Raw genomic sequence first — 14,666 nt, 5'->3', positions numbered from 1 at the left:
TATCTATGAAAAAGCTATAGAGTGGTCATATTCTTAAGTCCTGTGTGGCTCCTTCTGTCCTACCTGCTTCCTTGTATCAAATAGTTTTAGGAAAATTAATGTATAAGGGATGCACTCCCATGGGATTTGTATACATAAGTTGTCTTGGAAACTTTGTAAAATGGAATTATTTATCTACTAACACCGGTAAAAATAATTGTATTTTAAGCTTTTGTCTGATTCTTCACTCACTTTTAATTTTAATTTTTTTTCTCCAGTGATTCAGGCCGTACCAGATGCGATTTGGCCACAAACTAAGTCAGACATTTGCATAAAGAACATCTTCAGAAATACTTAAATGTAACTTTTAAGCGAAAAGTTTTTTATTGATTTCCTTGACTAATTAAATGTAAAGAGGTTTTTATATTTATATTGCGAGAAGCACTTGGGACCCAGAGGCAAACAGGGATATTATAAAATATTTGTTTTCGAGCATTTCCCCAGCAAACGGGGGTAAAACAACTCGGTCGGGGAGGGGTCGGCCAGTCCCGGTTCACCCCCTTTTCACCCCCTCTTTACCCTTCGGCCCCGGGCTTCGACAGTAATCATCGCACCTCACACATCTTAACCTTCTCTGTTGACGAAGCAATTAAATATTTTGATTATATTCATTTCGACTGTGGACCGTCATTTATTAAAATATGAAATTACTTTTATTTGGTTACGTTGTAAAAAAAAATAAAAATACAGATCCATCCATATAATCACCTCTATATTCCTAGCCTGTCAGTCTTTCAAGTCTTTCGTTAGGCTTTATGATAGAATTGAGATTCAAAAAGTGACAGGTGCTACCTATAAAAAGAATCCAAAGTTTATAAGCCTTCCATGCACGGTCTTGCAATTTTTTATAAAAAAAAATACAAATTTATGTTCAATGAAAGATGACATTAAAAGTAGTACATTCTAGTAACTTAACAAAGTTGTAGAGTTTTAATAATGATTTTGACTAGTTATTTCAAAATCATTAAGTTAAATTGTACCTTAAACAGTATCGAATAACATTTTTTTTTTTTAAATAATATGGCACTTTAATGTGATTAAAAAAAATTGTTATTCGTAATCGTGGAGTATGCAGATAAATGCGAAAACCGGCTAAGTGTGAATCGGACTTGCGCACGGGAGTTCAGTACCATTATAATGTTTGTTGTATGGGAATCTCCTCTTTGAAATAATTTATTTTAGTAAAATTGTATGCAATATAATATACAACTAAATATTCTGTGAAAGTTTTAAGCGCTTATCTTTTACCGTAATTAGTATTGACCAGAAAATACGAAAATATACACGTTTATTGTTTTTTTAATATTTTCATTTTTGTATTTTTAGTATTGGTTGTTACATCGTTAACAGAAATACATAATTTATGCAAATTTTAGCTTTCTAGCTATCACGGTTTACGAGATACAGCGTGGTGACAGATGGACGGACGAACAGACAGCGGGAGTTTAGTAATAGGGTCCTGTTTTTGCCTGTAAGGTATAGAACACTAAACAATTTAGTCTCTACCTAGCCTTCCGGGAAAGCGGCGTGATTAATGTATGTGAACAGTAGGGTGCCGGGCAGAATATGAAGGTTATTGTTGGGAGAATGCTTTTCTGATTTCCTGTGGGATCGTTACCCTTATACATAAGTGTTTACTAGAGCCAGCGACTCCGCCCGCGTGACAAGAAAAATTCTGTTAATTTGTATTTTACTACTATTTGGAAAATTTTGACGTAAGATGATGCGGGGTGTACAGAGCCAACAGTCTTGAAAAATCTTTTAGGATTCGTTCAGCTGTTTGGCTTAATGACATAATTGAGATTCAATTAAAATTTATAAGCATAGACTTAAAGGGATAGCCCTAAGTCGCCTTTTACGACATCCATGGGAAAGGGATGGAGTGGTCCTATTCTTTCCGGGAAGAAAAAAAATTTTACAATTCCTTTTTTTTGTGACTAACTGGGCTTCCGACCCTCCATTGATTTGGCCGTAATACATTTTTATTACCGGGGAACTCTTGATAAAGCTGAATTAATATCTAACTCGATTTATATCTCGATCGAATCCGAAGCATTTAATTCTATTTTTACCTTCGACTTTCAGATTTTCATTTGAGTTGACTTCGACAATGGTAAAATTGTGCTCGAAATTATTAATATCAAGATAAAATATGGGTGTTATCTCGCTTATTTCTGTCAGTATTTGTGGTATCTAAACAAAGAGGGATATAACAATATTGATTATAAGAACGACTGTTTTACACGAAATTGGGATTTGTTTTAATATTTGTTTTGGAGAGCGTCAGTGATTCTAAAAGCGTTCGGGTGTAAAACTGACCTCCCTGTGGTTTTGGATTGTTCGAATATCTCATGTTTTGTTGCCGTTAACTGTACGTGGGTTCAAACAATGTTGTCTGCTGCCGGAGACCAATTGGGTTAGACGTCGGAACTATATTAAATATTGGATTATGGTAACACTTTCAATTGCCTGAATATGCAGGTTTCTTAACGTTTTTCCCTCACAGTAAGGGCATTGGTTAGCACTGAAACTAATGTACATAACGTTAAAGAGAAGGCACAAAGTGTCATTGGTACATGGTCGGAGCAAGATTTGAAATTGTGTCTCCATGCGCATCACGCATTTCAATCGCGCACCTTGTCTCTCTGACCACGGATCCCTATTTTCTTCCTAAATAGGTGATTTTTTTTCTTTTTTAATTTTTAGTATTAAAATATGGGCAGTAAGATAGTGAAAGACTGGCGTCTGCCTCAGCTTGTACCTCAGAGCGCCAGCCTCAACCCTTGTTACTTTTATAAAAACGAAACCCTGATTTGCTATTAGAGGGTATTTTTTTTACAAAGACCTACTTAATTACCCGAGGTCAAAATAGTCTATTTATTTATTCAATGATTCCCATAGTAACATTCCGGTATAATATAAGGCAGATACTAGTATGTGGTAAATTATACATAATAGGAAAAATACAGAAGTCACGCAATTTATAAAAGTATGTCAAAACGTTATTGCTCATGAAAATTGTTTCTAAATCAGTCTAAAATCGATTTTTACTGTTCCTTTTAATGTATCAACATACAATACAGAATACGGGCAAATACGGAGTTGTCAATAACGTTTTATACTCATTAAGTGTATTTATCGTCATTAATGATTTGATTCTTTAGCTACAATACAAAAAAATAATCGTTAACCATAGAATTCAGTATTTTGACTAACAACTAGTCGAGCTAATAAGAAAGTTACGCAAATAATTATTTAATATTCGCGAAAAGGTTACCTACTTTATTATATTTTGACTTGCGTCTTGATCAAACGGTGAGGAATGAATGGTCGAAGTTGCTGACGTTCTTATGTGTTCTAAATTTGATGTTAAGGATAATTTGATTCTAGATTTGATGATGTTTATTTATGAACTAGAAATACCTAATAGAGACATTTTTTTATAAATGATTTTCTACGTTTCTTAATCTGCAACAATGGTCCAAAACACAGTCTGATGACTTCTGAATTATGTCTTGGGTTTCGGAGTCCAGTGAGTCAGTCTCTCGATGCTAAAATGAAATAATTTATTTTCGGCCTACAATAGAAATCAAACACTAGGAACACATCACGCCCAATTTCCCGAACGTGATGTTAATTAAGTGCGGCGTTGACACAGTCCTCATTCACATCAGATCTCCTACAGGCGCATATAGGCTCTCATTGACCTTATCTACAATAGATCATGGTGAATTTTTATATCAGCATGTTTATTTTTTACTAGAGAGCTTTTTACTTTTTTAAAAGGAAAAATGACGCTAAATGTTTTGTGGGAATTTCAGAAAATCCTGTCTTTGTGCAACCCTTAACCGCATTAATATGTGTTTAAAATAACTACATTCCAAACCTTTAGACTTATAAGTTAGAGCTCTACGTTGATATGTCAGTAGTCAGTTTCCTCTATTTGTGTATATGGGATTATCTTTTTTTTAAAGTCCATAACCAATCGGTCATTATAATTAAATTATCGCGAAACCGCTGAAAATTCGGCTTCAACAACGATCCCCGCCAGGAATTTTAACTTAATTCCCATCATAATTTAATTGAATTCCAACCGATGGATACTGGGTTTTGAATAATGAGGTGAAAACACTGGACATTTAATGATAAGCTAAAAATTATCACATTTAGTCATTACGTTTAAAAGTTGTAGCACGTAAATATATGTAGGTAGGCTTTAGTCATACAATCACAAATATCAATCTCATAGCACTTTTTGGACAAAAAGGAACTAGAAATGAACTAAAACAGAATAAAAAACATTATCTAATGGCTAACTAGGCCAAAGTACGGAGCCTACATTGAATCACAAATTAAAGATTCTATAGAAATGTATCAAATTATATCGTCTTTTCAACGCGCAGTAAGTACTTATTTTATTTTTTGTTTTGATTTGACTTATTACATAGATCAATACAATACTTAGATACAATCTTCTTCTTCCTCCTGGCTTTTAGTCCCGTTTGAATCCTCACCACTATGAATAGGAGCCTGGGGTATGCCTTTGACCATGGACCCTGGATTGGGTGAGTTAGTTTTTATACGAATCGACTCTCCTGACCTCCGCCACCTTTGCAGGTAAACCTAACCCGTATTGGATCGATCATTGTTACACACCCATTTTTCTGAATGTCCAGGTTTCCTCACGATGTTTTCCCTGATCGTAACATCTTGACTTGGCCATTTAAATCATTTTTAATTGGCCAAGTCAAGATCTCTCTAAGTCTAAGTCGTCTATTTTCAATAAAACCTAACCGAAGATCGTACCAGGACGTTTGTAACTCAGAGGTAAGAAATTCGGTAAAACTGGTTCTACAGACGTAGATAGCTCAAATTTTGCACTTTTAATTAAAAAATCATATACTTTTTTTAAATATATAGAAACTAATATCGGGAAGGTTAAAAATATTTGATAGTAGTGAAAAGTGTTTAAGTACTTGAAATTAAAAATGTGAATTAAAAATTCATCTGACACTTTTCGTCAAATCTTACATTTCTTCGCTGATGACCTTACCATAAATTGAACTATATGTACCATAATTGTCTACTTCTTTGTCATTTTTATTTTGCATTAGTGCAAGTCTACATGCATGAACTTTTAATTCCCCCGTTCGGTGCAACACGGAAATGAAACGGATACACTATCGCACTATTTTAATCAGCGATGCCCATATTAACACTCGCATGTTTTTAATGGATTACTGAAAAGGAATTTACTCAGGCAAATTTTATTTCCTCTAAAAACTTGAAAGCACTAGCCAATCATAAATATATAAGACCATTCCTCGAATGATTTATTGAGAATTTAATAATCAATACATTAGAATTGTAAGAACCGTACTACAAAAAATATCAACGAATGTAAGCGGTTCCCGTGTGGTTCCCGGCACCAGTACTAAAAAGAATAGGACCACTCTATCCCTTTCCCATGGATGTCGTAAAAGGCGACTAAGGGTTTGGCTTACAAACTTGGGATTCTTTTTTTAAGCGATGGGCTAGCAACCTGTCTCTATTTGAATCTCAATTCTATCATTAAGCCAAATAGCTGAGCGTGGCCTATCAGTCTTTGGCTCTGTCTACCACACAAGGGATATAGACGTGATCATTGTATGTACATATGTATATATGTGAGCGGTTCCTTATAATAACAATTGTGTGTGCTCCTTTATAATTTTTACACAATACATGTATAAACTATAGCCGATTGTTTTATTATCCGAACTACCCTACAGAAGTAAATTATAATTAATCTCTCTCTCTACAGTTTATTGACTTTTCTTTGTCAGTATGTATTGAGCATAAAATAATTTTATTTCAAACGACAATTGCTGGTATATACTTACAGTTTGCAGGTAGAACAGGTACACCACATTAATGATTTCCACCAAGGTCTCCAAGCCCATGGACACTACCCAGGGAAGTAGCATGAACTTTATGTCCTGAAACAAAATACAGGTTTAGTTACTTTCTTTTTAATAGTTTATTTGTTAGTTTATAATAGTTTGTTTGTTAGTTTCGCCGTGTGGTTCCCGGCACCAATACAAAAAAGAATTGATCCACTCCATTTCTTTCCCATGGATGTCGTAAAAGGCGACTAAGGGATAGGCTCACAAACTTAGGATTCTTTCTTAGGTGATAGGCTAGCAACCTGTCACTATTCGAATCTCAATTCTATCATTAAGCCAAATAGCTAAACGTGGCCATTCAGTCTTTTCCAGACTGTTGGCTCTGTCTACCCCGCAAGAGATATAGACGTGACCATACGTATGTATGTATGTATGTATGTTAGTGTCGAATCTCCTTCTTAGTTCCGGACACTTAGAATTTTTTTTGAACATATTCTACACGACTTCAACACGAGTTTGAAAGATGATGACTTTGTACTTTTTGGCTACATAGTTAGTATGGAAATTTGCTATTTTTAAATACACGAGCGAAAGCCTAATAACAGATGTATAACAACAATATACATTTAATCACGTCTATATCCCCTGTGGGGCAGAGAGAGCCAACAGTCATCAAAAGACCGAAAGGCCACGCTCAGCCGCTTAATTATAGAATTGAGATTCAAATAAAGACAGGTCGCTAGTCCATCGCCTAAAATAACAACAGATGTATCTATTGAAAACTATTTATATACATTACAAACCCAAAATAAAAATGTTTTTCGCTATAAATAAACGGTACAAATCTTAGTTTACAGCTAATTTTCTACATCACTGCATCAGAAATCTGCGCTATGAAGGGCGATTTTACAATTTCTGGAAATGTAAAATTCACGCCGATGCGTGGTGTAAACGACATCGCGGGATATTCAACCAAAACCAACCGAGCGTAGTATTAGCCGGGATTCCTAACTAGATTCTCCGCTAAATCACGATCTTCGTACCACAGAAGACGCGGTAAGCAATTGGCCCGTCACGTTATAGGTATTATTACTAGGAATATATAGGTAACATTTATACATTACTTTAACAACTTTGCAATGCTATATGACGTTTGTTTAACCAGTTTTGTCATAATGAAATTGTTGTGATTTTTGGTTTTATTTAAAGAAATTGTAATAGTGTAAGACTAAATATTCCGATACTGTCTTGTGACATTAATGTTTGTATTGCATTAAATCGAAATCATAAATGATTTTCACACAAAGACGCATGCGCATCGCATTGAGACCGACTAACGGCTTTGTGATCGGCTAAATAATGATAAAATACCGTTGGCCTGGTTTTAATGGTTCCACACCTAAGAGGTGAAAACGGGACCCTATTACTAAGGCTCCGCTGTCTGTCCATCCGTCTGTCTGTCTGTCTGTGGCCAGACTGTATCTAATAAACCGTGATACCTAGAAAGCTAAAATTTAAAAAAAATATGTATTGTACTGTTGCCGTTATAATAACGATTACTTAAAAATTTATAATATATATTTAGGGAGGTCGCCGTAATATAATTATACGTGTATTTTTTGGTCTATATTAATAACTGTAACAGGTAGACGTAGAACATTTTTTACAGAATGTGTACTTGTATATTAAATATTATTAAAAATATTATTAAATATTATTATTATTTCAAAATGAACTAAAAACAATAAAGTAATTATCAAAGGGGGCTCCCATACAACGTAAGTTCCAAGTAAAAAACGTGATGATGGTACGGAATCCTTCGTGCGCGAGTCCGCCTCGAACTTGGCTATTTTTTTATAATATTGGGCGACATCTCTACGCCACTCGCCACAACATCAAATCAAACAACTACTGCCAAATATCGCGAAGAAATTGACGCGCTCAACCAATAGCAGCGAAGAATCTAAGACGCGATTTCAAAGATTTCACGGATTGGAGCTATATATACAACCTCCGACACAACATCGTCGGAGCCGCGGTTCCCCAGGCAGAACACCTAGCCCGGCGGAAGATCTTCCCTTTGGTGGCTGTCGAGCCGAATCATCGCTCCCACTACAATATCAAAAACTAATAACAAATTTAACATCGGTCATTAAAAAATTTCACCACAGTACCTAACATAGTTTTAGTATCTGAAATAGGAAATGTTCCTATGCAAATTACTTGTTCATACATTCATATAATCACGTCTATATCCCTAGCTCCCATAGGATATAATGATATAACCAGAATGCATTCCATTCTAACTAGAATAATCTGATTCCCACTAAATATACCGCGAGTTAATATGTTTTGATATGATTAAACCGCAATCAAATCAATGCTATTTGTGAGTCATATTTATAGCTGCGCCGTGTGGTTTCCGTCATTTAAGAAAATTACCAAATTTTCTTTTTCTGATGGTTTTTGTAAAGGCGACTAAGAAAATAGGCGTGTAGTGCTCCCATGCTGATTTTTAAACGAAGATGAAACATACCTAGTTTATGTTTGTTTGTTTCTCTTTCCGAGCAGATCGTAAAAGTCAATCACGGGAAAAGCTAATAATCTCGAGACAACTCGAGTTTATAGAGACTCGAGAGACTAGAGACTCGAGATTCTAATAGTGACAGATTGCAAGTCCAATACTTGCAATCTGTCACTATTAGAATCTCAATTCCAATATTAAACCATGAACGTTGCTTTTGAGTATATTTTCTGTCTACCTCGTAAAAAACGTGAAATATGTACATACGTTAGCATATTTATTTATTATGATGACTAATAATTTCGACGAATATAAATTGCTGTATCTTAATTAACTGCTATTGCGGCCTTGATACCACAGTCCGACTGTATGGTTTCACCATTACTCTGTCTAGACTTTAATAAAGATTATATAGATTGAATGTTACCTATTATTTAGATTTGTACATATAAGATATAAATATAATATATTATATAAATATAAATAAATAAATATATACGGGACATATCACACAGATTTAGCCTCGAAGTAAGTTCGAGACTTGTGTTACGAGATACTAACTCAACGATATATAATTTATATTATGCCTACCCCTCCGGGGAAAAAGTGTGATTTTATATATGTATGTATTATATGTAATAGAAATTTCAATAACAAATAAATATTAAAAAAAATACTTGAATTAACATACCTAACTTAAAACTGCTACATTGTCTGTGTCTCCGAAAAAATCCTCGAATTTTGGTCTTTTCAAGTTATGTTTATTCAAAAACTTATATCTAAAAATAAATAAAATCTATGTGTTTCAATTTCTTGAATTGAATAATCTGACTGTTCTTCAACAGTTGCATTAAAACATACTTTAAATTGATATTGTAAGTAAATAACGAATATGTGTTATTTTTTAAGTGACTTGATTATTTCAGTGCAAAGCACGCATAGTTTTGTGGATTATAACTACTCGTATATGGCTTATGGCTATACAAAAGCAAAGTCTTCTGTCAAGATTGTCAAATGTAGTTCTAACAAAAACCGAAAGACTTCCGTGCTTACACTGTAAACGCGACCCTAAAAAGTTCACTTAGCTAAGTGAAGGAAAGTAAAGAGACATGATAAATATTAAACCCTCTTACCACGCGGTTCAAACTTCTCAACCGCGTAATAATGGCAGGAAATATGTTAGTTAACTATTTTTTATAATACGTGTACTTCCTTGGATGTAAGTCTTCTTTATAATTTTGTTATCTTCTTCAAATGTAACAATGCTCGGGCCTTTTTGTAATGCATGTGCAGTCGTTAATAACCGTAATTTGATTATGATCATAGGAATATATTTTATGAATAAAAAATAATGAGACCTTATTTGGAGACTTTATAATTACTCGTGTCACCGTGTGTAATTGATCATATTGAGCTTTAAGGTACTCTGTAGTCCGGCTACATGGAAAAATAAATATAGGGATGCAACCCCAGGCCCCGAAGCACATTAGCTGAAGATGTATTCTGTGATAATAATTTTGTAAAGGGCTGAAGGCAAATTGCAAAGCTTTATCATCAAAAAGAACTATTTCTTTTTACATCGTTTTTGTACAGGTATTCTTACACCTTTATAAGGGCAGCTTTATAAATGATACGTAAAGCCTCAAAATTTTTGCGATTAGCCCGAACGTCATACAATTTCATGTTTGGGAATGAAAGAAATAAAATAAAAAATATTAAATATTTCATTTTGGTTTGCATCACTTTGAATGAAACGTATCTCTTTGATAAAAGTAAAATTGAAGCTAAACTTTTATTAATTCATAAAGCGTGGAGAAAAGTTATTTGCCGGCCGAGTATAAAGCGCAATGCTTGATATTATGCATATTATGATACTTCCATATAATTTTCATATTTCATGCTCTTACATTCAATTTTACACTCGCTGAACTCGTAACGCTGAGCAACTGTATTGCTATCGTATTTTTACATTAAAAATAAGTTACAAACGACTATGAGAACATATTGACAAGTCTTACATATGTAATCGACACTACACTATAAGGAATTGTCTTTTTGAAAAGTTTATGAAGTCTTCAAAATGAAATAGTTCTGTACACAGGTATCAATATAACCAAATATTCTTACTTCATTCATTGTTTATTCGAATGCTCTCAATTCTATTCATAATGAATGAATTAAGGACAGATAACATGCCGCTCCCCTTATAGCTGTTAACGGTTTGTTACTAATTGTTCATCAATTAAGCACAATTGTGTACGCAACTTAATTTCAAGTTGGGCTACAGGTAATTTTCTCTTTTATCAGTCAAATTGCGAAATAACTTCTCTCAAATTTACTTTTACTAAATTTGCAGGTAACCGTGAACCTTTTAGTCATTTCAACCGTAAATAATACTTAAGTATTTCATTTTTATGATGTCCAAAGTTCAAGTAAATTTGCCTTAAGTCAATCTTGAGGAGAATTGAGTTGTTGGTGACTTTATTCAATTACGTTTTTTCTGAATGAATGTTCTTTCTGAACTGACTTTTACCTTTTTCTTTGAAATCTGTGTTGAGTGATGCTTGAAAAATAAATATAAAATATATTCTCATTTGTGACATTACTATGGCAATTCATAGTAATATCATACGTAGCACAATCAATTATGTTTTTGTGTAATCATCATATACCTAACATTTGTCCAAGTTTAGGTAGAAGGCTAATTGTATCCGCTTTTATCCACGATCCAACAGTGGACAAGTCAAATAACTGCATGGATCTCGACTGACCTCGTTGACCACGGTGAAAAAAGGAAATAAGCGATTTCATCTTTAAGTTTTAATGTTAATAAGGGCAGTCAAACCCAGTTTCAATAGTAGTTGTACCTCTCACACACTTGAGTATGACATTCATAAGAAAGAAATGGAGAAGTCCTATTCTAAAAGCTAATTCTAGTCCTGTTGTTCTATTAATGCTCATGTTTATAATATTTACTTATTTACAATTTAATTATTGGACATTTATTTATAATAAGGCTATATTCTAATGAAGTATCTTTGAAAATTATTATTCCAATGAAAAAATAAAGTAAGCTAAACTGCATAATTAAAACACCTTTGAAAAACAACTTGGCAACTTTAACCTTTTGATTTAAGTCATTTATTTCACGCTAAAAGTATATTTATGTTTGTAAGAGTTATTATTATTTGGAAGAAATTTGAGAAGAAAATGTTTGTAAAATTGCTTAATATTATCACAAACCGAACGAAGTAAATAGAAGCTTGTTGTCTCAATGTACGAAAAGGTACAGAAGTTGCACATTGAGTGCATGTTTAAGATACTTGTTCAATCATTTCATTTATGTAAAATTTGTTAGACAGAGAAAAAATTAAAAAAAAAACGTTATATAAATCATAAAAGTAATCATAGATAAGTAGATTAGACCTATAAACACTAGTAAATTTTCTTTATGATAATTATGATGTTAACTAATTCATCGATAGAAAATCAATTCCATTTAATTAAAACGTAGTGAGGAGAAATTTGCAAGACGATTATGCAAAGTAGATATTTATTTTAAAAATATGGAAAATTAAGACGATTATAAGTTAAGAAAATATTACTACTATCGTTGATATTTATATTTTTATTAGCCTGAATATTAAATATAGACGGTAACCAAGAATGTGAAGGTATCCTTCTGGATTTATCATGTTGTAGTATTTCTATTGACCAAACTCAATGCCGCAATCAAAAATATATCGTGATTGGAATTTCATTTCGACGAACAAATTGAATTTCAAATTAGAAACTGTATCCTATTGGAAATGTCTAAAAAGTCTACAGTTATTCAGTAAATTTTGACGATTCTTTTACTTTAGGTACGATCAGATTTTACATTTACCTTAATATACCTAATACCTAAAGTACTGACGGGAACAACGTATTAGTTCGGAATTTACTTTGTGCCTAGATCAGTTAAATTTTTCTGCTAATTTAATCAACCAAGTTGTGTTGATAGCATTTATTTTATCGCCACTGGCTTTAAATGAATTTAAAGATTAATAAATTGAATGAAAGATAAAATCGGCATCAAAAGGTGTTCTACTACTAAATGACATACACCGTTCCGTACAAGGGAATAAAATTCCATATTCCTAGAAAAGTTAACGGTTCAGGAGTGAATTTTCATTAACTTTATGCAAAAGGTTTTCGGGGAAGTTATTTCCATTGTGCACATAAAGAGACTTTGCATGTAGTTCGCTGCAGAGACTGGAATTTTCAGTATATTGAAAGAGCTCATGCATGCAGGTAAAAATCAACACACATCATGTCTTTGTTACTTAAAACCCGGAATAATATACGGAACTAAATTTAAAAGGCTGAATGGTTCAAGGATGAATTGAGAATAAATAAGAATCCTGAATTCATTCATAACATTACTTAATTTACTTTTATTGTCTACAGCAGAAAAGAAGCACCTGGCAAACACTAAACTTTTACTTTTCCCTGATCAGCACGAAAGTTTATAAAATTATTAACACCAAGTGAAAAGTTGAAACCGGTGCGAATGTAAAAAATTCAAAAGTTTGTTCAATCAACAAATTAATGAGGGCTTTTCGTTATTGGAAGTACTAGACCGGTATTGGCGGGATCGTACCTATCTTTATACAAGAAATCTAAAACTATTCAAAATAAATGTGTTACTTAGATGACTTTGACATAAAAACTAGACAAAAATAATGGTTCATCAAAAAATCGACTTGAAAACATGGACTTTTACCAATAAAAGCATTTACGAGTAGAAACTAAAACACCAAATCAGCAATTTGTCGTCTGTTCGTCCACGCAAATCCATTACTCCTCTTGCTACAGACAATTTAATTTTAATAATATCTAAATACTAATGTTGTTAGGCCTGACTAGTATAAATTCTTAATAAAACTGAAACATAACATTGGTATTTTATGGTAACACTATGGGACATCAAAAAAATGTTTTGCAATGCAATGATCTTTATTTAAAACTTAATTACTTACAACAGCTAAAGCTAAAAACATTAAACTGAAAACGAGAAACAGATTGATATAAGAAATACGGGAAAATGAAATCTGAGATCGAATACAAAACAAGCACAAAAATTTATCGATGCTATTATAAGAAAATCTCTTGTTAAGTGCCTATGAGTATCATCGGTCTAATAGGGTGTGAGATGAAGGGTGTATCGTCCAGGGAGATAGCCCATATTCTTGGATTCAATTTTATGCAATTTCCTTCCTAATACAAGGAGGTAGCTTATATCGTAGGCAACACATTCTATATATGATCGGTGTAACATTGAATTAAAGGACAGAGAACAGCGTGAATAGAGAATGTTGTTATGAAAAAATTAATTATGAAATTTCGTGTTTAGTTTATGCAGATGCATAATACAGTGTCGCATAAAATTTAATATTTGTACACAAATATTAATAACAAAATCTACTCGTAACTTATTAGGTAGTGTTGAAGATTACGAAAAAATATTATTTTTTACAAGCGACCTTACAAATTCGCTAGTGTACCTTGAGTGTAAGAATACGGAATAAGTAACGAACAAAGCGTTTAGGTACCAACCTTGTATACTCCGACTATAAGCAGGATGCATGCGATGAGACCCAGGGTACTGCAAGCCAGCAGAGTAATGTTCAGCGACACGGTAACTGAAACAAGAAGTGAATTTCAGCACAATATTGTGATATTTAAATATATTTTATTTAGTTTTCATACAAACGTACTTTCGGTTTTATTTTGTAATTGAAATTTATGTTAGCCGTCGATTTTTGTAAGGTTTTCATTTAAGTTTTTCACAGCAGAAACCAATTAATAATACTGTTAATGTTAGTATAATATTATATATTATAGTGAAAGTACGTTTTTATGAAAACTCGAGTGTACAGTGGGCGACATAGAAAAAATATCACCTGCATTTGTATCGAAGACGTGTCAATAGTCTGCATTAGGTGATACACTTATATAAGTGGCCCACTGCACATTGGAGACTCAAGAGAACAAAAAATCTAGTACAGAATAAACTTCAGCCAGAATTTTTGACCATGAAGAAAATTGATTCTAAAAATGTTTACGATCAAATAAAGAAATGATTTTTTTTTTTGATGTTCAAAAATAACTTCATCCTTTCGAATGATGTTTTTTAAAATAATGACCAACCATAAAAGGTTTTTTAAACCCCAAAA

At 33.0% G+C, this 14,666-nt stretch overlaps 1 protein-coding gene across 1 annotated transcript in view; it reads right to left on the bottom strand.

The window, feature by feature from the left end:
* The window catches only part of LOC106133903 (uncharacterized), an 80,449-nt gene that overhangs the window by 26,948 nt on the left and 38,835 nt on the right, over positions 1-14,666 (bottom strand). Inside the window, 2 exon segments of the mRNA XM_060953859.1 lie at positions 5,841-6,017; positions 14,047-14,132. Coding sequence (XP_060809842.1) covers positions 5,841-6,017; positions 14,047-14,132 — 263 coding nt within the window.

The sequence above is a fragment of the Amyelois transitella genome, chromosome Z, assembly GCF_032362555.1.
Source record: "Amyelois transitella isolate CPQ chromosome Z, ilAmyTran1.1, whole genome shotgun sequence".
NCBI classification, from domain to species: domain Eukaryota; kingdom Metazoa; phylum Arthropoda; class Insecta; order Lepidoptera; family Pyralidae; genus Amyelois; species Amyelois transitella.
This window is presented reverse-complemented; position numbering and strand designations above follow the sequence as displayed.